Here is a 25,173-nt window from a genome sequence, read left to right on the forward strand (position 1 = left end):
ATTATCTTGACATGTTGTGGTGTTCTTTGGATCGACATGCACAGGGCGTGGACTGGCTGTGCGTCACTGAAGTCCACACTTGAAAACAGGAATGCTGTCCCCTGAAACACGTCCAAAACTTTGTTGTAATTTGTAGAGAAGAAACCAAACCAATGAGTCACTGGAGCAGACTTGAGTGAGTCCGGCTTTCACACAGACTGCTGCCAAGACTGCTGACCTCAGGGCCGGAGGGTTGTTCAGCAGATATCTGAAAATAGATCCCAAACTGTTTTGCAGCAGGAGTCATTCTGATCCATACATGTTGTCTGGGGAATAAAATGTGAGAAAACAGATATGCGCTGCTTATTTTCTCATGTTGTACATTTGTATGATAGACAGCAAATGTTTACCCACAGTTTATACAAATTAAGGACATTGGAGCTATTACCTCCTAATATAAACACAATGATAATTAATTATGACTCTCTGGACCACACTGCTGCTTGTTCTGTTGTCATAGAGCATTTACCATCCCTGTAGGAACGCTGGATGTGAGCCTGTTTTTGTCAATCATGTGGATTCACCAGTGCCTCCAAACACACTGGAAATCAGCCCTTTACAATCAGCTGAACCTCATTACAGAGCCACAACGATGGAAATGTCATCCTCCAGAGACTTACTCTGACCACATGGTACCTGAAAACTGAACAGATAAAATCATTCTCCAGAGATCCGGTGTGATGTGACACACGTGTGCTTTGCCATATGACATTAATGCCATGTCAACTCATCCACCAAGAAAAAAACGGAAGAGACTAAAACCAGGATGCACTCCAAGAACAGACTCCCCCTAGTTTGAGCCCAGATGGTACATCCCGGTCTCTCCTCCTCTCCCTCTCACTCTCCTCCCTCCTGCTTCCAGTGTCCTCCATCTCTACCCTTTCTCTCATTTTCTAATATTGAGGACATTCTAACTTCCAGGCTGCTGCGCGTCCTCGTCCGTCTGCCTTCCTTGTGATCCCTACAGAGCTGCTGGAGAGGTAGGTGATGCCCATATTTCCTCTCATCACGTCACAGCAGCATTTAGCAGGAGGCAGTTTTGCAAAGATGAGTCCAGCCTACGTTCTGTAGCATTAAAGCTGTTGTGATGCGGTTAGTCTGCGATAGGCATTCCTTCTCATTTCTACCTCATTTGCATTTTGCCTGATTTCCCCTATCGCAGCTGCTGTGGTCCTTATTCCTCTCCTCCATCTTGTCCTCCATTTATAGCTGATGTGACTCATGCGGGTTTTACAGTGAAGTGAGAGAGCAGCGAGCAAGAAAGAGATTAAATCTTGATATTACTGCATCTAGACTAAGCTCCTGTCAGGGTCAGAGAAGTAAAGAGTCCGTCCTTTACTGTAAGTGCGATCTGCAGCTGCAGCACCGTTCTTCCTGCCTCCATTACAAAACTAGCAGATTGTCCCATGAAAAGGCTTAACAAGGGAAGCTGCCTGGAAATGATTTCTTCAGAGGAAGGTTATGTCACAGCAGCTGTGACCAAAATAAACACTGTCCCGTCCCTATAAGCATCGCAGTGTTCCCATCAATGTCATCATTTTCCAAGGTCACAGTTAAGGCCTCGCCGCCACAGGACTGCTGCTCTGTTGCACAGTGAATACATGGATATGAAGAGCTCTTCGTATGTCACTGTCTCTACACTCAGCAGAGCAGATAACATGATGTCTGAGCCTAATTTAGAGGGATAATCTGCCTGTGTGTTTGCTGTTTTTCCTCAGTGAAGCAGCACAGAGCTGACCTTATAAAGACTCCTCCTGGCCAGACCACACCTCTGTCTCAGAGTCCATGGAAGCCAAGACCAAGTCCGGCGCTCCAGCGCCCAAAGCAGCATCTAAAGCAGAGAAGAAGGAGCCGGTAGCCCCACGCAAGGCTGACCCTGCCCCTGCAGCCCCCGAGCCCGAGCATCCTCCTCCCTCCCAAGATGGGGCAGCAGAAGCTGAAGCAGCAGCAGCAGGTGAGGAGGCCGCGGCCTCCGGCACAGACTCTCTGGAACACCTGAAGCCCTTCCTCATCGGCGGTGTCGTTATCGCTGCAGGAGCCATCTTGCTGGGAGTGTTGTTACTGGCAAGGAGAAATTAAAACCAAATCATTATCCCAAGTTCCAGTATTCATTGGTTGATGAGTTTAGAGCGTCGCTGCTGATTGGTTCACAGACTATCATGGTACAGACGGGGGGATGGGGAGCCACTGTGCATTTTATGTTTTTAGTTGTTGGTTTGTCTTCTTCTGACCTGCTTTCACTTGTTGTGAATCAAAGCATTCAAGCTTTGATCAAGGCTGTATATGGAGCATAGTTATACTCAGTATATGCATGGAAATGCTGCGATACTCCATCTGAAATGTAATTATGTCTTTCTTAAAAAAACAAACTCACGTTGTATTACCGAGCTTCAAAGCCTAAACTATCTACAGGCAGCTTGTTCAACTGCTTTATCTTGTTTAATTCAGTTTGCACAAATACTGACACCAGATATTTGTGCCTTCTTGCACCAGAAATGAGCCTGGTTCACTTTGCTAAAAGATCATGAAGAACTGTATTTATATGATTGGAACTTATAGCTGTTAACATTGTGTATCAGAGTTCTAGGTTTTATTTTACTTTTAAACAGGACAACAGGAAGAGCAGGCTGGGGAGCAGCCCTGATTATGCACTGTGATCTATTGCACATACTTTGGCTGAATCATTGCCTGACTGAAGGGATTAAGTTCCTCTTTCAGTGAGACATCAAAGACATCAAATCCCTAATTGTAAAAAGAAATAGTCTAATATAATATGGCACAGTGCAATAAACTTGTTCAGATACTGAACGTAGAAGCATGCGGTGGTTGAGGAACGGCATGTAGGGACCGCTGGACATAAAACGTGGACTCTACGGAGCAGAGGATTGTAGTGAAGTAACTTCTTGCTGTAGAATAAGAAAGAGAATTTATTTTACTGTCGAATAATATCACAAATCAATAACCTTTCATGTCTTACACAACAGTCATGCTAGCTCACTCTGTTCACATCTGGCGGTATGCAGATGCTTCACTGTAGCGGCCCGAGCAGCCATTAGTGGTGCAGGATCAGGTCTAGAGTCTGCTGCCAGGACACGGGAGCTGTTTCTGTCGACACCCTGACGGTTGCAAAATCTTGTTTTCAAAACCACGTTAATAACTAAGTACAACTTTAACGTGCTGAGAGCATCCTAGACTGCTGCAGATACAGTGGAAGCTGGCTGTAAACCAACCGGTGTCATGTGTTGAGCTCGAAGGGGAAAGAAGCAGTTCTGTCACTGCACACGCTCACCTGTACAGCTGTACACCATCGTTTTAACTCACATCGTGGTTGTCCCTGTCGCATAAGTAGATAGCAGAAAGACAGTTCTGACATTAACCATCACTTGATTTTAGTATAGAGGGTATAGACTTCACACATCACTGGCCAAAAATATTATATGAACATACCACATTCAGCACCCCAAACATATTAAAAAGATAGTATGCCAACACCAAAACAAACTTCACCTTACATTGTACAATACAGTGTACCAAAAAAAAAAAAGAGAAAATTCCTATTTTCATAATTTCAACAGCGTATAAATGCAATAATTCAGATAGGACTCCTCATTTAGCACATGTGCTGTAGCAAGTTAAATTATATAAACGATGTAATACTGTATTATCTTAGAGAAGGCAAAGATGGTGATGTTGCAGAGGACGATGACGGGTAATGATGATGTTGTTCATGGTGACTGTAATGGTTCTAATGATGGTTATGATATATTTTTTTATATATTTCTAACATATTTTCCTTATGCACCCTCCCCTCTGCCCCCAAACTTCTAAATGTAAAAAAGAAAGAGTGAAATCCAACCTTATTAAAGGCAGTGAACCAGCCCAAGTGAGTACTTCTTTCACAACAATCGCACCTTTGCTGACTAAATGAGACGTGAAACTGTTTTTCAGTCAAACTGTAGAGTTTGTGTGATGGATGTGTCTTACAGTATTATACTGACATACATTTTGGAGCATGCTCTGTTTTAATTTATTGAGTTTTTTAAGGAATTACGCCTTAATCCAAATTCTACCTTATTTAGTCTTTATTTTAATTTCTATATTTTGTGATTCACAATGAAAGGAATTTTCTTTTTTTCTTTTTTATCCCCAGCTAGATTTCCAGCACTGACAAATCAGCACAGATTTAATTATATTTCTATTGCTAGATGACATTAGAAAATTTAAAAAAAAAAAGACTTTATAAATGAAACATTTTTTTTAAATATATAATTTTCTGTAAAAATAAAATCCATTATCAATTCAGATTTCAAGAGAAAAACTTAAATATATGAAGTATGTTATTTGAAACAAGGTTTATGATTCTACTTTAAAAGTCTTGCATCAGCTTAAAGCACATCACTTGGATCTTTCTTTTATGACTGCATGACAAATACTCACTAAAAAGCGTCCCTCAATGTGCCTTATGAAGAGAGCGGGGAAAACGACTGATCAGTGCATACGTGACTGTTTCTACTCTACGATCAATATCTGTACTGGCCCACAAAAACCAGAACCGGTCAGCCCCGTTGAACTCTGCCTGCTCACCTACAGGGATGCTTTTATCTTTCTTTAGAAATTGTCCTTATTATGGCTGACTGGACCACAGATACTTGCTATAGAACAGCATAACTTTTTGTTATAGTTTGATAAGATATAAGATATAAGATATGCTGTTGTTTATCTCACAGTGGAGAAATTCACATTGTTGCCAGCAGCAGTACACACAGAGAAACATAGTGCAAACACAAGTATAAAAACACACATATAAAAAAGAATAGTGCAAGCATAGAATACTAAAATGAGGATATATAGAAAAGATATAGAAAATTATTAATTATTATTATTATTATTATTATTAATAATAATAATAATCAATTATGATAATAATAATAATAAACAGTGCAAATGCAAATGTATACATACGTACATGAATTGTAATTGTGTAGCATTTTTAAATATAAATCTCTTCCATTTAAATCAGCGAAGGTAGTAAACACTTCAATTTCCGTAATAATAAACATTGGTAGAATTTAGGCTTTTATTCTGAAGGACTGACGGAAGGACTTGCTATTGTTGCGGTTGTGCAGAACGAGGGAAACTGCGGTCACTGTTGGAGTTACTTTCTCTCAGAAAGAAATAACGCTTGTTCTTTTGGGTGAACGAGAGAAGTGACGGTAAGGAAATGAAAAGTAATATTTTTGGATTTTGTGCGTTGACTGATAATAATGAACAACTCGTGCTAACATGCTAAAGTTAGCCAACTGTGTACAGTTCTAGTCGCATGGCTAAACACAGCGCGTGAGCTAGCGTTAGCTTACACCGTGGAACTTAACAAGCCCCTTTAATTTGACAACCGGCTCTGGAAAAACAACATTTAATTAACGCTATTAGGTACTGAAACTAAGATATTAAAGACAAATTCGCGTTGTTTTTCCATCTAGTACGTGTCCATTGGAGCTAGCATAGCTACGTGTTGTAGCTTGAATGTTAGCATAACATACTAGCTACCCGGTACAGCAATCACGTCATGGCTCGGGGTTGAACTATTTCGAGTTAATCTTGAAAAGCGCTTATTTTGAAATCTTTTTTCTCGTTAATGTTAAGTTACTTGCCGCTAACTATGTCGCTGTCTTGCTAGCGTTGCATTGTCCACATGTATCGGTGCTAACGGGGTAATGCGTTTCCGTCTCCAGGTGTCCGACCATGATCATCCCTGTCCGGTGCTTCACGTGCGGGAAGATTGTGGGCAACAAATGGGAAGCTTACCTTGGCCTCCTACAAGCCGAGTACACTGAGGGGTGAGCTGAACACCTGCTGGTCTCTGTCCCTGATCTACATGTCATCGGTGGTGGTAGCTGTTCCTGCATTGTGCTGCTTCATGTGTAAACAAGTCCTGCTCAGAACCAGAGCAGTTGCTGTGCTCAAGTATTTAGTTAGACGCTGTGTTGTGGTTGTCGTTGTGCACTTTACCTCAAACCTTTTAGCTTATCAGGTTGCCACATGGTTAGTTAATTCCCACTACCTGAGGCCATTCAGGCGTCTATCCTCAGTGTTGTCTGCAGTCATGTCCATGTACTTTATTCATTCAGTGATCTGTATGAGGACTGACATGACTCCCTCTCTCCGCCTGCAGCGATGCCCTGGATGCTCTGGGTCTGAAGCGGTACTGCTGTCGGAGGATGCTCCTTTCTCACGTGGATCTTATTGAGAAGTTGTTGAATTATGCTCCTCTGGAGAAATGACGACTGGAGGAGCTTTATGGACTTTACAGGGCTGTGACTTGGACAGATTCAGGTTATATTTATGTGTGACAACCACGGTCAAGATCTTCACAACATTCATTTCTACACCTATTGGACGATGTATGTTTTCTAAATAAAGCTGTTGATCACAGTGTTCCTTCTGTTCCTGGTTTATCGACTTACTGCAGTCTTGTTAGTCGAACAATAATGTGAAAATGAGCACCTGAAGTCTCCGAGACATTCAGACTTTTGGAAAACTGGGTTATAAAATTATTATTACGCAGTGCATGTACATCACCGTATCTGATTGTATGGTACAAGCACACATTGATCGATCAATTGCAGTAGATAAGAATGTAGTAACGAAGGTGGACAAAAACACAATTAGACCCATTATGGTCCTCAGCGTGTAGATGTAGTACAACCTAAATGAGTGAAGAAATAAAACACTTCAATCCTATTTTCAGGGAATGCTTTTTAATCTGTGGATTTAATATAAAAGAAAGTGAAAACATCACACTATTACATAAGTTATTAGGAGGTGTAACCGTGCATGCAAGCTTTCAAATGTACATCTCAGCAAAAAAATCTACAGCCACTTTTTTTTGACTAAAACAAGTTAAAGTCCCAGGATCAACATGTGACTGGAGAACCAAAACAGTACACTTTAAACGTTTGGAGATGCATATCTTCAGCTTCACCTTAGATTCCTCCAGATTTTTTACAACTTGGTCCTGTCCGGTCAGTAACTCCCCCGACCTGGGGAAGAGGAAAGAAGACGTACTTTTAAAGAAACATTTGCAGGAATCAAACATGGACCCAACAGTTTAATATAGAAAGCGATTTTGAGAGGAAGTATGCAAACTGTGCTTCGAACATCAGGACTAGTTTCTGTCTTTGAAGGCTCGTTGTTGCTCCCACAGAACACAACCATCGTATTTACAGGATATCAAGAATAAAGCAGGTGGCCATGCCCCTTTTACGTTCACGCCGCTTTTTGACTTTACTGAGAACTGCGAGAAGTCGCACAAACAGTGGATTGTAGATCATCTGAGTGTCTCTTCAGTGACGATGGTGTAAAAACACCCACATCTGGAAGGTCCAGTCTGGTGAATCAGCACCATGAAGACACTCAAAGCAACTCTGTGAAAAGGTTGTTAAAAGCATCAGGCAGGGCACAAACGCAAGAAGATCAAGTCGCTGAGTGTCCCCTGGAGTGCAGTTGAATCCATCCATCATCTCTACACCTTAATCCTCACCAGGGTCATGGGGGGCGGAGCCTATCCCAGCTGACTCAGGGTGAAGGCAGGTTCACCTGGACAGGTAACCAGTCTATCACAGGGCTACACTTAGAGACAGACAACCAAGCACACTCACATTCACACCTACAGACAATTTACAATCACCAATTAACCTCAGCATGTTTCTGGACTGTGGGAGGAAGCCGGAGAACCCGGAGAGAACCCACGCTGCACGGGGAGAACATGGAGACTCCACGCAGGAAGATCCCGGGTGTCCTCACCGGGACGCCAACCGGCGACCTTCTAGCTGTGAGGCGCTAACGGTGCTGACCACTGATCCACCTGCAACCCGCAGCTGAATCCATCATTAAGAAATAGGAAAATATGGCGCACACATGAATCTGCCTCGAGCAGGCTGTCGTTGAAAACTAAGCAACTGTGCAAGAAGGAGACGAGTGAGGGAGGTCATCACGACTCCTACGACTCCTCTGAGAGGGTTTAGAGCTTCAGCAGCAGAGATGGAGAGACGTTCCACAGCTGCTGTCCAGGTTCTCTAACAGTCAACAGCTTCAGAGAGCCGCTGCTGAAAAACCTGAAGGTGGTGAACACTTAGGCAGCGGCTTATCTTCTGTTTTACATCTTCTATCGCTATGTAGAAATCTGTTTTCACTTTGACACAAAAGAGTTTGTTTTGTTTTTTTAAATTATTAGTACAAAAAAAGTCTAATTATATTTACCATGATTCAATGTTGAAAAGCAAAAAACTTTTTATGGACATTGTCTTGTTTGTGTCTTGGAGTTGCAGCCACGGCTGTTAAAGGACACAAACCGACCAGCAGACTGTCAACATATCAAAACACGATCACGCAGTAACTCTGGGGACATAATGGATTGCAGACTTTTAACAGGTCATCGCGTTGTTAGATCTTTGCACTAAAAATAACCTCTTTCACCAGCTTCATGTTTAATCTGTCAGAAAGGTTTTGGGAGAAATGAAACGGGACTGAACATCAAGGCCTTCGCTTCTCTTCACATCATATCCAATCCAGTTTAACTGAACATAAATGCTGCTCTCTTCAGCCGTATGATTTACTACATCCACATTATTAGTCTTCAGGATGATTATTAACCCAAACCACGTCTTATTTATCATTTCATAGAATCTCTTATTGAGTTATTTTGCCGATCATGACAAGAAATGCTGTAATAAGATGCAAATAAAACAACAACAACCAACACGTTCACACACGTAGACGTTACACAGACGGCATCAGCAGCAGCGACAGAGTGCACAAAACAGTCTAACAACAAATCCAACATGGGAGCTGACAGCAGAGCTTCTTCACAGCAGACAAACAGGTGTAATTAACACCATCATTAATGCCTCAGCTCCAGTAAAGCCTCTCCAGGCGTCGGATACGTAGCGTCGCTGGCTTCACCGTATGTTAAAGAGACAGCATTCTGTCATTCAGACATGGGTCATGTTCTGGTTACTGTTCCCACCACAGCGGCCCAGATGTGACATCTGTCATTCCACGAGATTCAATGTACAACCAATAATAATGCACCGAATCTAAACCAATCACAAACTCATCAGACTGCTGATGATTTCCCCAAACACTGTGATGACAGTCTCACTACTGTTTTATCCACAGTAGAATAAAACCATCCTGACAGCTGCGACTCCACCTGGAGACAGCTGCTATCTAACAACTGATTTATCTGCAGCTTCTAACCAGTGACAGTCTGAAGTGAAGGAAAGCACACAGCGCTGTTTGCCTTTAGATCCTGATCACAGAGAAATGTCTTCAGACGCTCACGTGGATCCTACTGCAGGTGTTTAATGAGCTCAGAGGAAAGACGACTCGAGTTTGTCAGAAACAAAGGATTACATTCGCTGTTATCGTTTATCTGAGCTGTTAGTCTCCGTTCTAGTTTATGACAGAAAGCTGTGTGTTTTTGGACAGATATTGACGTTGAAATGTGGACACAGATTCCCTAAATCACGTCACACAGACTCCAGTAGAGTCACTCGTGTCCCAGTGTGACGGTTCAGACTGGCGCCGTGCTGGATGTGATTCATTAATGTGACTCAGTCCAACCATGTGAGATTGCTGTTTACAACAGAGTCAACAGGATGCACATCCAGACGTGAAGCTCGCTTGCCATTAGATTAATGGAGAGGAGTGCACTTCTGACAGCGCTCCAGTTAGCCGGCAATCAGAACCCCAGGAGCTGACCGAAGAGCCGTCATTACTGTAACCTGAGACATCCGGGCAAGAAAAAAGAAAACATGTGCAGCATAAAATGTTAATAAACGACGGATGAGCTTACCGGGTCAGCGGTACCGGTCTCTATGATCTCTGTGCCGTTCTCGTTCTCTCGAGCGCTCCTTGTCTCTCTCGTCAGTCCAGGAGTGTTCTCTGTGTCGCCGGGACATTCCCACACCTTCCCAGCTATAAGCATCTTCTCTGTCACGTTCTCTCTCACGGTCTCTCTCGCGATCTCTGTCGCGATCTCGCTCGCGGTCCCTGTCGCGGTCCCTCTCTCGCTCTCGCTCACGTTCTCGGTCTCTGTCACGACTCCTGTCCCGGTCTCGTTCCTTTTCCCCAGAGCGACTGTTAGTCCTGCAGAGACACGTGGGTGTGTGTGATTAAACACTGCTAACAGAGCTAACGCTAGCTACAGCCTTAGTCCTGATGTGTGATCACACTAACCTGTAGCCGTAGTTGCCCTGGATGGAGACCAGACAGTCTTTGAGTGAGGTGACCAGGGCTTGGCAGCGTTCGTCTCCGTACACCCTGGACTGCTTAATGATGGCGATGGCTGTTAGTAACGTCTCCATGGCAACCCGCATGTCTCCTGCAGTAGCAGTTGGTGAGATTCAGTATTAGAGAGCTGCCTTTGGTAAGTAGTGAAGCTTCAAAGCTCCCGTCGGTTCTGGTTCATAAAAAGCTTCAAAACAACGGACGACATTTATCCCACATTACAGTAACGTCAGACAAAAATCGTAGCCACGTGGACTTGTGTCACGAAATGACAGAAAAACTACAACTTTCATCTGTGATTCCCTCAAATACAATAATATGATTCTTAATTAACATGTCAACAGTGATTTAGGACAATTATTTTGAATTTTACAGCTAAAAAAATGTAGTTTTACATAAACTGTAGCAGCAAAATAACATAAATCAGGGTATCTGTTTACACTTCTGTATATTTAGATTTCTTTCCATCAGTCACAGCTCCAGTCGAGGCCTTTCTCCACCTGGCCTGTTAAGTTCTGTGTTTCTTCTCCTACTTCAGGAGCTGTACTCACCAGCTGTTGCTCCAGACACGGCCTTGGTGATGGCACTGCTGGTAATAGCTTTATTTCTGTTCATTAGCTCCTCGAAATCTCCGTCTGCACCTCGAGACGTGGGTCTGAAACACAGGCAGATTGTTGTCGTACCAAGTGACAGAATTACTGAACCAGCAGCACAACTTATTGCTGCATATGTACTAGTTTTCTAAAAATATCTGTTGGCTGTCAGTCTGAATTGTAATTAATCTAATTATTCTCAGTATGTTCTATGTGCGTTGCTATCTGTATTTCTTTTGCTGCCTTAACATTACACTTTCACTGTATCTCATTGAGACAAACATCGTCCTGTTTCTTCTGAGTAGCTATTAAAACCAAACTTGAAGTCCTCTCACTTCTGCTGACTGTAAGCTTTGCTGCTGTGCCCGTCGTGTGCTGTGAAGAAAGCAGGATTGATGTGCAGGCTTGGAGACGGCTGGCTGGGGACTTGGCCGGGATGAGACGGGAACAAACTCGGTGGCATCGGCGGAGGGATCGTCGGTGAAAAATGTGGAAACAGCGGAGGCGGCTGCCCGAGACACGGGCCGGGTAATGAAGGAAACCTGTTTGCAAGTGGATGCGAGGGGAGAAGTGGAGGAATCGGGGGAGGGCTGGGCTTCTGCGATAGTAATGAGGGAATCTTATCAGTGGACTCTGGTTCCTTGGTATCTTTGGAGCTGACACGTAGGGGTATACCTGCAGGAGGACAGCGTTTTTGTTAGCGATGACGACATAACGACATTTTGCAATGCAGCGTAACATCAGCGGTGGCTTCTGAAGCTTACGTTTATTTGCTATTTCCTCAAAAACATTGAGGTTCTGGCGAGTGGCGAAGCGACAGTCCACCCTCTCACCGTTGACTTCACACCGAGGTATTTTCTCCAACAATATTTTTAGCGACTCCTCCGACGTTACCACCACCTCTGCATAGCTGCATCACATAACAGAAGGAACAGTACATGTGTGGTTACCGACAGGAGGTCAGCAAAATAAAAACACAAGCTTCCTCTCGTTAAAAAAAAACAACTAATTATTACTCTTTCAAGATAATACTCTGTGAACACTCACCCTCTGGACTGGCCGTTAGCTTTGTTCTCAGCAAATTTGATCTCTGCGATGTCCCTCACGCCCAGCGTCTGGGCCATGCCCACCAGGTCCTTGTCAGATGTCCACTGCAAATATTGACAACAGGTTTGGAAAGAAGGAAGAATAAAATGGCAGAACGGTGGAAGGTAGCTTGTGGTCTTTATCAGAATCAGAAACAGATTTATTGCCAGGAATAGTTCACACAATACGAGGAATTTATTCTGGTGGGTCGGTGCAACAATAAATATAGAGTAAGGTACAAGATAAAAATATAAAAATATAAAAACAGGGCTGACTGACAAAACAGACTCACATGTCGTAAAGGGTGAAACTTTTTGGTGGATCCAGTAAACCAAGTTGGTTAAAGTAAACTGAGACGACTTGCTGACATTAAAACAGGTGTTACTATTAACCTCGCGTTACCTATAATTCACATTTAAACTAAATGTCAGTCTGTGACCTGTCCCTTTAAACACGTTGTAATAAAAGAAATCCATCCATCATCTCTACACCTTCATCCTCACTAGGGTCATGGGGGGCGGAGCCTATCCCAGCTGACTCAGGGTGAAGGCAGGTTCACCTGGACAGGTAACCAGTCTATCACAGGGCTACACTTAGAGACAGACAACCAAGCACACTCACATTCACACCTACGGACAATTTACAATCACCAATTAACCTCAGCATGTTTCTGGACTGTGGGAGGAAGCCGGAGAACCCGGAGAGAACCCACGCTGCACGGGGAGAACATGGAGACTCCTGTAATAAAAGAAATTCTCAAGAAAATTTCTTTTCGGATGATCAGGAGCCGATAGACTGGTTACCTGTCCAGGTGAACCTGCCTTCACCCTGAGTCAGCTGGGATAGACTCCAGCCCCCCATGACCCTGGTGAAGATTAAGGATGGATGGATGGATGGATGGATGATCAGAGACTTAATACACCTTAATTCAAGTTGTGTTAAGGCTCTAATAAGTGAGCTAGTGGGGTGCCCCAGAAAGTTTTCACAGCTGAGGAGCTCCCACATCACCTTGAAGATGTAATTGAGGCCACCTACCTAGAAAGAGTTTTCTGAGGCTGAGTCTCGTGCGAGCCTTTGTCCTGTTTACACTCACACAACAGAGTGGAAGTGGGCTGTGAACCCACACCATTGCCTTGTGGTGGTGAGTTTAATAGGATGTGTACTGAAGATACAAATAACATCCCTTTGTGCATAAATGAATTTGTCTTGTATAGCAGACCACCTATCAGCTCAGTCCAGTTTGTTAACTCTCATGCAAATCAGAATTAAAAATAAAAAAACACACATTTAAGAGCATTCTGAGCAGCCATGTAGTGTCTATAAACCTGATAACGAATTGCAATAATGCCAGTCGTACAAACAAATGGCAAACCTGGTGGGACGTTTTATTTGGCTCAGCATTATAGTTCTGAAATGAAATGATTCTACAAACTTTAAAATAAAAAAAGGTGTTTGACTGAAGGAGGATTGCAGGTTATCTGATCATGTTTAGGAATAAAAGAAAAGTGTAAATGGCTCCCTTCTTTTTCAATGTAATCTTCCCAAGCCTTCATCTCAGGGGACATTATTTCTGTTTTCTTGTAATAAGTGTATTGATAAGTGACAAATAAAATCAACTCTGACACAGAGAAGCTGCTGCTCACGGTCGATGCACTCACCCAGGGAAAGTTTCCAATATATAACGACAGTTTCCTAAACGAGTGTCCTCCTTTCAGGGTTTTCACTTCTGTTGTTTTCTTCTCCTCTTTAGCTGGTGTCTTCTTAGAAGCAGCCACATTAGCAGAGATCTTCTTGTCTTGATTAACTGAACCCGTTAGAACGGCATCAAAAAGTTCATTTGCTTCAGCGATTCTGTCCAAATCCTGTGGGACAGAAAATAAGACCACATTACTTTTCTTTATAATGTCAATCAAAATCAGAAGCTTTTTTATTGCCAAGTGAGCTCGCACACACACAAGGACTGTGGCGTGGTGAATGAGACTGGTTCACAACAACAAGAAGACAGGAATAAATAAGGAATCTGGATCGAACAAATTATAAATAAAATATGTAAAAGAAAAGTAGAAAAGTACTACGTAAATAAAAAGTCCTATGAAAGAGACATAAACTTGCCTAACCCAAGTAATAAATTAGGAAACAGTTTAAATTACAATCCTGTGTGTGTCAATGAGCAGAGTGTCCGTAAAAAACAGCGCCTGAGGAAACCCAAATCCTAAAGCTCTCAGTAGGTGTGTCAGCAGAAGGTGTGTCATGGGAGGGAACTGGCCATGTGTTGTCTGTCTTATTATTAGCAGCTTGAAAGTCACAAAGTCCTACTTCAGATGGCATTTTCTATGGAGGAAACAATAAAGCTAATCACAGTCCAGATGTGTATTTATTGTAGATAATGTGATAGCACTCTCTCCAGACTGAACTCAATGGACTGCAAAGCTGAAACAGGCCACACCATGTTTACACAGGCTTCAACAGCAACACCTAACAAGAAGAAGGTCCTTTCTATTTTGATTCTGAGTCTGATTGATGCATGTTCATGTCCTCCTTGGAAGTTTAAAACTCCAAACAAACCATTTGCGACCAGGAAAAATGTGCATCTAAACTGCACCAATGCAAAGTGCTCTCACTGATGCATTAACCTAAATTAAAAGTGTGCTCCTGTCTGACTCACCTCATCGTTCTGGTTCAGGTCGCTGTAGATGTCTACATCTGTTTTGGAGGTGCTCGGTCCGGCTGCAGGTCCCGCAGCAGCCATCCCGTGGGCCTGTGATGAGCAGATGCTGCCACTGCAGACGGTTTGATTTCACCGTGTACTTTGTACTTGCACTCTTTGCAAATTATAAATGCATACCGACAACAGGTGTAATGCCAATATATAGATATACATTTAAAAAAGAACCGTTACCGTAATGCCTTGTTTTGTTAGCCAACGGTCCGCTCGAGTTTGCAAAAAAAACACACAAAACACAGAACAGCTAAAACAAAATATTACAAACCGAGAATACGACGAGACGAGCCTGCGTTCCGTAAACACGTCTGTTTAATGGACACTTTAAAAAACACACACGCGGTGTTTCATGCGTGACTGCACACACACACACACAACTAGTTAACACGACAACATGCTCGCTCTTTGATCGGCTAATGCTAATATTGCTAATCTTTAACAGTTCAGTGCGCCGGGATACTGAACCGGCTGGGAACAAACAGCGAACATTTGGTTCCTATGGCCAAACCCCGTTCGGTTCCGAAGCGAGGGACACGTATTTATCCGCTACACTGAAGAGAGATACAGTAATGAAATAATACCCATTTTATACTGTTTTAGCGTCAATTTTATTCTCTTGTGGCTGAAATAAAACAGCATTACCTTAGCAACATGGCGGCGTGTGTAAGGTCGGAAGTTGGCGACGCGCTGCTGTGACGTCACCAGCTTGTGTAAGTTCTGTCGGACACCAGAAACGTTTTGACGGAGAAGAAGCGCTTCAGTGGGTCTGAGGACGGTACAAGAAAGACGTGACAATGCTGTGCTCTGCTCTTGCGAAGAGGGTGAGTCGTGTAGTATTTGATTACTTCTACATTTGGTGTTCTTGAAACCTTGAACGCTGCACCGGCGCTAACGGCAGAGCTCCTGGACCACTTCAACGTGAGCTGCACATTATGTAGTGTTCAGTAATAATACGACTCGGCAGAACTGTGAAACCAGTTGTGTGATAGTGCAGCATTAATAACGGTATCATTAATGACCGGTTCGGTTCACCCTGACTGGTGCCGGAGGACGGTTGTACAACCCAGAAGTAAGCGGTTGTACAACAGGCAGCGTGCGGTGTTACGCAATCTCCTCTGTTGTTGTTACTGTAGAGGAGCTAGAGACAGGCTGAGGGAACTGTCAAGGTCTTCATCTAGTGGGAAACAACAAGAGCTTTTTTCATGAAAGGAAGAGTTGAATTTGGTTCTTACACGTGGGGAAAACACTGCAGATGGATTCAAGGCTTTTGTTGGTCACAAACACAGTCATACCTGCTATAAATGCGTTGTTCACCTGTTCCACACTGAAACAATATGAACAAGATGAATAAGAATAAAGAATAAAACACACAAGAAAAAAAAATATATGAGTGTATATACTGTGGAGGTCCTGTAAGAGAGCGAGAAAGGGATTAAAAAAAATAAAGAAATCAACTTTTCAAATTAAATGCTGATTCGATGCTCACCTTCTGCGTCCTTTTCAATACTTCTTCATTTCATCATCTCATAATTCCAAGTAGGAAAAAAAGTTGAATGTAGGTAACATCTGAAGTGACACATAAAATTATTTAGTCTCTGGGTGACTCACATTTATTAACAGGACTGTTGGGAAAATATGTAACTGGGATTATTTTCTAACAGTATGTATGTACATGTCTACTTCTATGCATGTCTAACTGTTCTGCATTCAAAGCTAAGAACCTGAAGGTAGAATAATTCTCACAAAAGCTGCTACCGTGTTAAATAAGTAATAAAAAGTAAAATAATTCCGGTAAGAAAATAGTAGGACTTTACTGTAAACACTTTGACATTGAAACAGGTCATCCATGGTTATGGCATGGTTTAAGTAATAATAATACTAAAATAATTCTACAAAGAAAACAATAGGACACTTATGCAAACAGTGTCTGACATTGAAGCAGGCAGGTCATTCATTCTGTGTGCTCATGAAGCAGCTGAATATGCTTTTACGTAGAAGCCGCTGCAGTAATCTCACCCTAAACAAAGGCGGTGTTTTAAAATGCACCATCTGATGTGGTGATGATGAACACAGACATGTCAGCCGCATGTTTCAGCAGATTTCGTCTAAACTCGTGTGTTTGTTGTGTGTCAGCTGGTTACAGGTGTGTGTCAGGCGGCGTGGAGGCCAGTGGTCACAGGCCTGGTGTCATCTCGTGGTTACCGCGGAGACGCTCCTGACGACACCAGGGGTGACCTGATCGAGATCCCTCTGCCCCCCTGGGAGCAGAAGCTGGACGAGCCCACCGACATCAAGAGACGCAGACTTCTCTACGAGAGCCGTAAGAGGGGCATGCTGGAGAACTGCATCCTGCTCAGGTGGTTGAACTCTCCTCTTTGTGCCCTCTAGCCACTCTGTTCACCTTAAAGGATGAGTTTACATTTATAGAAGTCCACAGTCGCCGTAAATGTTTCTACCATCCACACTGGATTCCCTTTTAAGCAGTTTCAAAGCAGGCAATGTGAGTTAAAATAGGATCAGATAGTCCTGTTTCTGTGCAAAAGAAAAAGATCTATGAAGCTCAGCTGGTTATTATGAGGCTTCAGCTGTCTGACTTATTCAGTGTTTTAAATACAAACACTGTAGTTAGATGTACGCACACGTATGTTCTCACTGTATGAACGTGTGAACAAACTTGAAAATATATGCAGACCTGTTCTTTACAATGTGGGTTCTCTCCGGGTTCTCCGGCTTCCTCCCACAGTCCAGAAACATGCTGAGGTTAATTGGTGATTGTAAATTGTCCGTAGGTGTGAATGTGAGTGTGCTTGGTTGTCTGTCTCTAAGTGTAGCCCTGTGATAGACTGGTTACCTGTCCAGGTGAACCTGCCTTCACCCTGAGTCAGCTGGGATAGACTCCGCCCCCCATAACCCTAGTGAGGATTAAGGTGTAGAGATGATGGATGGATGTGCAAGTTGTAAGCTGGAGCAGTGTTATTTTTTTTCAGCTCCATTCAGAGACTTCTTCTCGTTGAAGCTCATCCTGAACAGTCCATTCAGCAGATAACCTACAGCGACGACTCTCCATTGAGAGAGACTCTAATGAATTCTCCGTCTCTCTTGCAGCCTTTTTGCAAAGCGCTACCTGAACACAATGAGTGAGAAGCAGCTGCAGCAGTACGACAGACTGATTAATGAACCGAGCAATGACTGGGACATCTACTACTGGGCCACAGGTGGGAGACTGGTTCTGTTTCTGTCACGTGTTTCTTCATAAACATGTAATACTGCTCACATCTCATACAGCACGTTAACACACTGGCTCCCGGGTATTTATAGAACTTGTTTACTGACTTTCAGTCAGGCTACTAAAATTATGCTCCCAAAATATGAAACACAAGCACTTTAAAAAGCCATTAAAACCTTTAATTAACTCCCTCCACAACATTCAGCCGTTAATGTTTCATGATCATCAGCACCTTGATTATTAGCTCTTTTTTTTCTCAGGTTTGTTGTTTCATTGCTGGCAAGTTTTATTATTATTATTATTATTATCACGTTGCTTGCTCCCTGTTGTTGCCTGTTCTTGTGTTATTGATTCTTGTGCATCACACTTTGAGTTGCCGTATGAAGGTGCTGTACAAGGAAACCTAAAAATAATCCAATAAAGCAAATCATTAGCCAGCAGCAGATGGCTCCAGTAAGTTCAGACACTAAAAGGAATTTGATATATTCTTTAAAATCACACGGCAAAACATTTGCATACTTAATGAATTACCTTAATGAACCCCGTTAGCCTTTTATTATCGTTTATACAAATTACAGTTCATACATATTTGCTTTGTCTTGTTGCTTTAGCAGCAGCAAAGATGCTCGTTTTAATTTCAGACTAATAAAAACGTGGAAAACTGTAACGGGTATAATAATTATAAAGGACTTGTTTTTTAAATTGGCAGTCAGTCTTTGTCGCTGATGCTGGAATAATTAATAACTCTTACAAATGATCTTTGATTCTGCTGGGATTGTTTTTCCTTTTCTGTCTCTTTTGGCTGCGTCCTCACCGTCCCCGGGTAACTTACCGTTTTATTGCTCTAATGTGCTCTTAATTTGATTCAATTATTTGTCTGTTTTGTGCACAGCAGCCGAAAAATAGAGTCAGTGTGGAAATGGCAGCGACAAATTCCTCCGGCAGCTACTGGGGACAAATCAGAATCAGCTGCTGCAACCTGACGCTCCTGAAACTACTAATTACTCAGTTATTGATTAAGATGGTTTGAAAACAGAAATGTCAAGGTCACACAGATACTGTTGAGGATGAGGGAGGTATAAATGACGAGGTGCCTGTACCTGTGACTGCAACAGGAAATGTGCTTTTTCTTATTGTTATCATCTGGAGGAAAATGTGACGTTCTGTCCGCCTACGTCAGCCTTTTAAATAAATGACCCGAGATCGTCCTTAAATAGACCAAGGTGATGTCAGAAGGACTCCCTACCGAGTGCTCGTTCCTCTTCCGCCATCTGTCTCCTGAAGAATCTTCTTACATAAAAGCAAGAACCTGAAATTCCAGTAAGTTGGAGACTGAACATAATGAAACCTGCTCTCTCTGCCTGCAGAAGCTCAGCCCACGCCTGACGTCTACCAGGGAGAGGTCATGGATCTGCTGAAGGAGTTCACAAAGAACCGCAACCAAGAACAGAGGCTCGACGCGCCCAGCCTGGAGTACCTGGAGAAAGAGAGCCAGTGAGGTCCTTGGCCCTCCAGACCTCCTCAGAGACACATTAAAGGAGGCCTGTTGAGTGGATATGAGTGGAATCAGCCTCCAGAAAACATCCTCCCAAAGTCAGCAGAGTGTGCAGAACACTGCAGGGTGCAGAACATCTGGGGTACATTTTGATCTAATACTGTTTCCATGAAATAACGCGGCCATAAAGGCGCGCTCCACTACGTCATGTGTGTTGTTGATCATCGTAGGGACATTTAATAAAGTCGAGGGAGGTTTGTGGATCAGACATGAGGGAGCTGTTCTTCATGTTTTGTACATATATACATATATATATATATTCATCCAGTTCTGTAAATTCAAGCTTCTCAGACACAGAATAAGTGAGCGGTGATAAATAGACACCAGCTGATCTGTACGATGCTTCCTCTGTGCCTGTTCCAGACATTATGGGTTATTTAATAAATGTTGATGCCGTGCTCTTTTCTGTGTTTATTGTTTAACAAATGACCACACGGTTGGATCACATGACCGCTGGACGACACGACGGACGCTGTGGACGGTCTCTGTTACATAACCAAGGTTGTGCCGCCTGCAGTGTGTGTTTACAGACAGCAGATGGAAGCAGATCACCTCCGTTCAGTGTCAAATCAAAGCATCTGCTCGTCTTGGTACCGCTGGTGAAAGGCTCGGCCAGTACCTCATATAATCACACATACTGTAGTTTTCATGTGTGAAAATATCAGCTGCTGTGTTTATGTAAAAGGCAGTTTGCTGAGAAGCTTTATGAGCTGAGCTGCCTGGAAAATAAAACAAAAAATCACCTCATAGGGCCACAAAATGACTGTGTTTGAATAAAAGACTTATTAAACATGAAGGAAGCCTTGTTTCTCTGTTTTCTTTCTTTTTTTGCATCTTTTTACAACAAAACTCAACAGCGATCGTTTCTGCAAAGATTCCAATTAAACCACATATTTACCAGAAGTCATGCAGACCCAGTGGTTCCTCTGCTCCACCGCTGGACCAGCGTGTCCTGACCATGGGGAACATTTCTTGTCCGGCTGCGTGTCATGTCGGTTCAGTGGAACCTTGTACTGAGTGCAGAAGGGAAATGCCCTCTGGCCAGAGGACGTGCACAGAATGTGTAAACAGACGACGAGCCTGCTTGCGTACGGCCGTAGAATCATAATGCACACATGATCCACAGCCGAGGCGTTACACAAACAAGGACCCGACACGAGGCCCACACTCAGGTTCACATGCATTTCCTGGTGCATCATTTCAAAAGGGTTGAGTAACAACGAGCACTTTGGTTTTCTATGTTGTCAGCTTGTCCTAAAATAGACCGAGATGATGTCAGAAGGGTTCCCCTCTGCGTTTCCTTCCACCATCTGTCTCATCCTTAATCTTAATCAGTGGTGGAAATTAACCAAGTTGATTTACTCAAGTACTCTATTTAAGAAAAATAATTGAGCTACTTTACTTAAGTGTTTTCATTTTCAGCGACTTCTGCTCCACCGCATTTCTCCGCATACGCTCCTTATATGTAATTATTTGACAGCTATAGGGGGGATGAAGGCTCTATATGGCAGAAAAAAACACCAAAAAACAGATAAAGCATAAAGCAGGGATTCCCAACAGCTTTGCATTGTGACTGCTTTAAAAATAAAAAGTCTGATGAGGGCAGTTTATCACGTCTCGGGAGCTGTAGTTCCACCAAAGTGAAACCAGGTCCGGACCAAAGAGTTGAAATTATACAAGAACTCAGGAAAAGTTAAAAAGACGAACACAGATATGTAGCAGTGTCACTAATCACCCCCCAGATTTGTCTCGTTCTCCTGTGAGGATGACTTTAGAACAGCTCTGCTTGTGTCCAAGTGTCTTCATGGTCCAGCATCAAAGTCCATCTCTGACATGTTGGTGCCATCTGAACCATGTCGGGCTCTGAGAACCTCAGGGAGGGTCTCCTGCTGGTGCCCAGAGTCACAACCAGACACAGTAAGGCTACAACTACTACCACTGCTACTACTACTACTAGAACTACTACTACTACTAGTACCACTACTACTACTACTCCTCCTCTGAGAACCTCAGGGAGGGTCTCCTGCTGGTTTTATGCAGCTAAAATCTGGAACTGGATTTCAGAAGATGTGAGACGGGCCTCAGCTCTGACCATGTTCACATCCAGGCTGAAAACATTTTTATGTTGTGTATATGACAGCTGGAAGTATTGAATCTGTACTCTTCTAATTAAAGATGATGTTTTTATGGATTGATTTTATCTGCCTTTTGCTTTTAATTTCATTAATTAATAATTGTGTTTATGTTCTATGGACTGATTTTTTCTGTCTTCTTATACTTTTGTCTGAAGCAATTTGAATTATCTCGGCTACGAATTGTGCGATACAAATAAACCTGCCTTGCCTATGGAGGGGCCTTTTGAACCCTCACCTGTGAACCACTGGACTCAGCTAGCTACCTGTATATGAGGTAGATCCTCCACCAGCACCTACAGCAGTAAAATGCAACCTACACATGCATGGCTTACGTTAAGTAGTATATCTAGATGTATGCTTTTCAGTCCCAGGGACCTTTTCCATTAGATGTTTAACTGTAAACCCCGTTCCAAATTATTATGCAAATTATATTTTTCTTTGATTTTCCTGAACAGTCGATGCGAATGACAGTCAGCATCATTTTCAAGTCATCAGACGTTAAAGCATAATTCAAATGTTATTGAACAAACCTCCCAATGATGGCAGATTAAAACGCACTGTTCCACATTATTACGCACGACAGAGCTCCAAAACATTTTATAGGTTGTAGAGAACTGAAAATGGTTGTTTGTTGAATACATGAGGTAGTTAAGGGTTTCATACCTTGTCCAAGGCATTCAGCTGTTTCACACTTTTCAGCAGCAGAGAGGTTCTTCTTCTTTCCCGTATTGCTTGTAAAAGGTGGTCTGCTTAATAATGTGGAACATCCTTCTTTAGTAGGTTTTCCTTTAATTGTGCTTACCTGTTAAACTAGTTATCACAGGAGTCTGAGACTGATGTCAGTGATCCAACGAGCCCTGAGACACGGCGCCGTCCATGGGTTTAACTGAAAAACAAAAAATGTAATCTTCATCACACTTACATACAATTTGCATCATAATGTGGAACGCGGTGTAAGTTTGAAGCTCTCTATTAGGGAGGATAGTTTAATGAAGAGCCTTAACTTGTTCTAAATAACATTACCTTGGCTTTGCTGTGCTGCTGTAACGGATGTGAGAATGTTTCCACTGTAACTGTAACTGGATGTGATTCATGGTGGCTGTCACAAATCCCTGCCTTGAAAAAAAAAAGGATTCCACCTTAAGATCCCACATGCAGGGGAAGCACAATTCATGTCTTTATTGCTCTGAGGCTTGTTTAGAGTGTATATTCATCAGTTGCCCACGCACACCCACTGTGCCTATCTGTAGCCCAGCGCTCCTGTCATCCTCCACTGCTGCTTCCCGTGTCGTGACAGCGCTCTGTTTCATCCTCAGCCCTGCCATCACCCTCCGCTCCCCTGGAATTTCAATCTCATGTGCTTATGCTTCCTCTTTCCAGCAGCAGCACCCCCAGCCTGCCTCTTGTCTTCCCTCTGACTGCCGGAGAGTCGTGCGCCAAAGAAAAGTGCTCTGAGAGGAGGCTCGCCACGTTTAATTTTAAGGATGGAAGTGTTAGATAAGTTGGTGAATTAAACACCTTCTGTCATCGCTGCACACTCGCGCAGCTTCTCCTCTTCGTCGGTATTGTGTTGGAGATGCGGTGAAACTTAGTGTGTAGGAGGCGCGGCAGGCGAGTTCCTTAATTCTAGAAGAGCCTTCAAACCCTGTCTTTGCTGAAGCTGGAAGAGAGACAGCACATGAGAATATGTTGTTCAGTAGGTCCATGCATTTGCAGTTAAACTTGTTTAAAAGTTATCAGCAAACCTCAGTGAGACGTGTGCTCTACAGGGCTGGTGGTTTACAGTCAGAGCTGTGTGGCAGCATCGTGGGCTGTTTGTTGGGCTGCAGCAAAACTAACTACGTACATTTACACGAGAACAGCTGAGATACTATGAGATGCTCGACCTTTTGACCTTTACTACTTTCATTCTATGGTACACCTCACATTTATGTCACATGAAAACACTACACTTTCACTCCATGACACTTCTTTAACGGTTGTTTTTTAATCTACATCCATCCATCATCTCTACACCTTAATCCTCACCAGGGTCATGGGGGGCGGAGCCTATCCCAGCTGACTCAGGGTGAAGGCAGGTTCACCTGGACAGGTAACCAGTCTATCACAGGGCTACACTTAGAGACAGACAACCAAGCACACTCACATTCACACCTACGGACAATTTACAATCACCAATTAACCTCAGCATGTTTGTGGACTGTGGGAGGAAGCCGGAGAACCCGGAGAGAACCCACGCTGCACGGGGAGAACATGGAGACTCCACGCAGGAAGACCCCGGGTGTCCTCACCGGGACGCCAACCAGAGACCTTCCAGCTGGAGCCTGTAGCATCATATCGTCTGGTTATTTCAAACCTTAGATCTGTGATGCATCAGTTTTGTTTTTCATCCGTACTTTCTGCAGAATGACTTCTTTCTTCATTAGATGCTTTAAGCAGAAGCTGTTTTAGGATTCTGAATGCATGGAGTTATTTTTTAAGTCAATTAAAGGGACTTATCTTTAACGTGAAGGCAGCTCTTTCCTTTTTGTAGTAAAATGTGTGACCTAAAGAAGAAAAAATAATACCAGTAAAAAAAAAAACAGCTTCTGAAAAAGTCATAACAATACGAGACCAGAAGTATCTTTGTTTTATATACACATTTATATTATTATATACACTGTACAGATCTCAAAAAAATAAATGGTTGATATTTAACATCGGGCACCCCACGGATGTGTAACTACAAAGAGAGAAGGGAGTGAACGAGGGGCGCAGTGATACCAAGGACACACAGATATCAACAACCCCAGTAAATACTGATGATTTTTTTTCATTTTTTTCATTTCTTTTTGTTCATACAGGACACTTCACAATCATTTATACAGTATATAAATTAAAATGTTGCTGGTTAACCTCTCTGTGTCTCAAGCAGTCCCCGTAAGAGAATGCCCTAAAACAGAAATGCGAGCTTGTCCAGTAAACGTTACCAGTGTGTGGTAGTTTGGCCAGTGAAGAGTGTAGAAAGACGAATCTAGCTCGATTTCTTTAAAAAAATATACCAAACCCTGACTGATCTTTAACCGATATTTAAGTTGCATTGATCAAAGTGACTTTTCCTCAAGCCTTTGGAATGTAATGCTTCGTCGGCAGCATTTGAAGCGGCCCCTGGCTGAAGGGGCCATCGGGACAGACACATGACTATGCTCCTGGTTATTTTGGGATGCTCCGATGCTCGGCTCTGACCTGAGACGTAGCGAACGGTGATGCAAAGAGGTGATGATTATCTCCTGTCTCACCTTTTGTTTCCTCCCCTCCCTGACACTTGGAGAGGGAGCGCATATGGTGAAGAGCACGGCGTGGCGGGGTTCATAAGGCACACACAGAACACTTTGTGCCAGAAAGCATGTGTGCACAATGGGGGTGTTTTGAGGGGAGCGTCAGCTGTGATGTTAAGGAGCCACCCTTCGGTTTTTGGCCTCGGTGAATCAGATTGGACCAGATAGGAAGGACAGGTAGGACATTCAGGACAAAATGTTGGTAGCTGC

At 43.0% G+C, this 25,173-nt stretch overlaps 2 protein-coding genes and 2 long non-coding RNA genes across 6 annotated transcripts; 2 read left to right on the forward strand and 2 right to left on the reverse strand.

The window, feature by feature from the left end:
* Window positions 1–884: 884 nt before the first annotated feature.
* Window positions 885–3,919, forward strand: LOC103356996 (uncharacterized). Its single transcript, XR_520170.1, has 2 exons — window positions 885–1,019; window positions 1,758–3,919. It is a non-coding gene; the product is annotated as an uncharacterized LOC103356996 (long non-coding RNA).
* Window positions 3,920–6,330: 2,411 nt separating this feature from the next.
* On the reverse strand, window positions 6,331–6,755 carry LOC103356997 (uncharacterized). Its single transcript, XR_520171.1, has 2 exons — window positions 6,544–6,755; window positions 6,331–6,502 (listed from the first exon to the last, which is right to left on the reverse strand). It is a non-coding gene; the product is annotated as an uncharacterized LOC103356997 (long non-coding RNA).
* A 20-nt stretch (window positions 6,756–6,775) lies between these two features.
* On the reverse strand, window positions 6,776–15,158 carry LOC103356998 (cleavage and polyadenylation specificity factor subunit 7). Of its 3 annotated transcripts, none has more exons than XM_008281363.1 (10): window positions 14,999–15,158; window positions 14,674–14,766; window positions 13,667–13,870; window positions 11,970–12,073; window positions 11,687–11,832; window positions 11,258–11,597; window positions 10,881–10,984; window positions 10,279–10,423; window positions 9,896–10,188; window positions 6,776–7,079 (listed from the first exon to the last, which is right to left on the reverse strand). In XM_008281363.1, the coding sequence occupies exons 2-9, from the start codon at window positions 14,755–14,757 to the stop codon at window positions 9,900–9,902; spliced, it is 1,416 nt and encodes a 471-aa protein (XP_008279585.1). In that variant the 5' UTR covers window positions 14,758–14,766; window positions 14,999–15,158; the 3' UTR covers window positions 6,776–7,079; window positions 9,896–9,899. The 3 variants fall into 3 exon arrangements, with proteins under 3 accessions (XP_008279585.1, XP_008279584.1, XP_008279583.1); XM_008281362.1 differs by having other exon boundaries at window positions 14,908–15,158; XM_008281361.1 differs by having other exon boundaries at window positions 14,674–15,158.
* A 272-nt stretch (window positions 15,159–15,430) lies between these two features.
* Window positions 15,431–20,307, forward strand: sdhaf2 (succinate dehydrogenase complex assembly factor 2). The gene is made up of 4 exons (XM_008281364.1): window positions 15,431–15,551; window positions 16,864–17,087; window positions 17,836–17,945; window positions 19,324–20,307. The coding sequence occupies exons 1-4, from the start codon at window positions 15,525–15,527 to the stop codon at window positions 19,452–19,454; spliced, it is 492 nt and encodes a 163-aa protein (XP_008279586.1). The 5' UTR covers window positions 15,431–15,524; the 3' UTR covers window positions 19,455–20,307.
* Window positions 20,308–25,173: the final 4,866 nt, after the last annotated feature.

The sequence above is a fragment of the Stegastes partitus genome, unplaced genomic scaffold (assembly GCF_000690725.1).
Source record: "Stegastes partitus isolate 25-593 unplaced genomic scaffold, Stegastes_partitus-1.0.2 Scaffold232, whole genome shotgun sequence".
NCBI classification, from domain to species: Eukaryota; Metazoa; Chordata; class Actinopteri; family Pomacentridae; genus Stegastes; species Stegastes partitus.

Excerpts from the sequence above, each read along its gene's own strand:
- LOC103356998 (XM_008281363.1), bottom strand. The coding sequence starts at position 14,757 with ATGGCTGCTGCGGGACCTGCAGCCGGACCGAGCACCTCCAAAACAGAT. Across the intron at positions 11,598-11,686 it reads TGAGGAAATAGCAAATAAAC|GTATACCCCTACGTGTCAGC; the intron begins GTAAGCTTCAGA and ends GTCCTCCTGCAG. Across the intron at positions 10,424-10,880 it reads CGTGTCTGGAGCAACAGCTG|GAGACATGCGGGTTGCCATG; the intron begins GTGAGTACAGCT and ends CTGCTACTGCAG.
- sdhaf2 (XM_008281364.1), top strand. The coding sequence starts at position 15,525 with ATGCTGTGCTCTGCTCTTGCGAAGAGG. Across the intron at positions 15,552-16,863 it reads GCTCTGCTCTTGCGAAGAGG|CTGGTTACAGGTGTGTGTCA; the intron begins GTGAGTCGTGTA and ends GTTGTGTGTCAG. Across the intron at positions 17,088-17,835 it reads GAGAACTGCATCCTGCTCAG|CCTTTTTGCAAAGCGCTACC; the intron begins GTGGTTGAACTC and ends TCTCTCTTGCAG.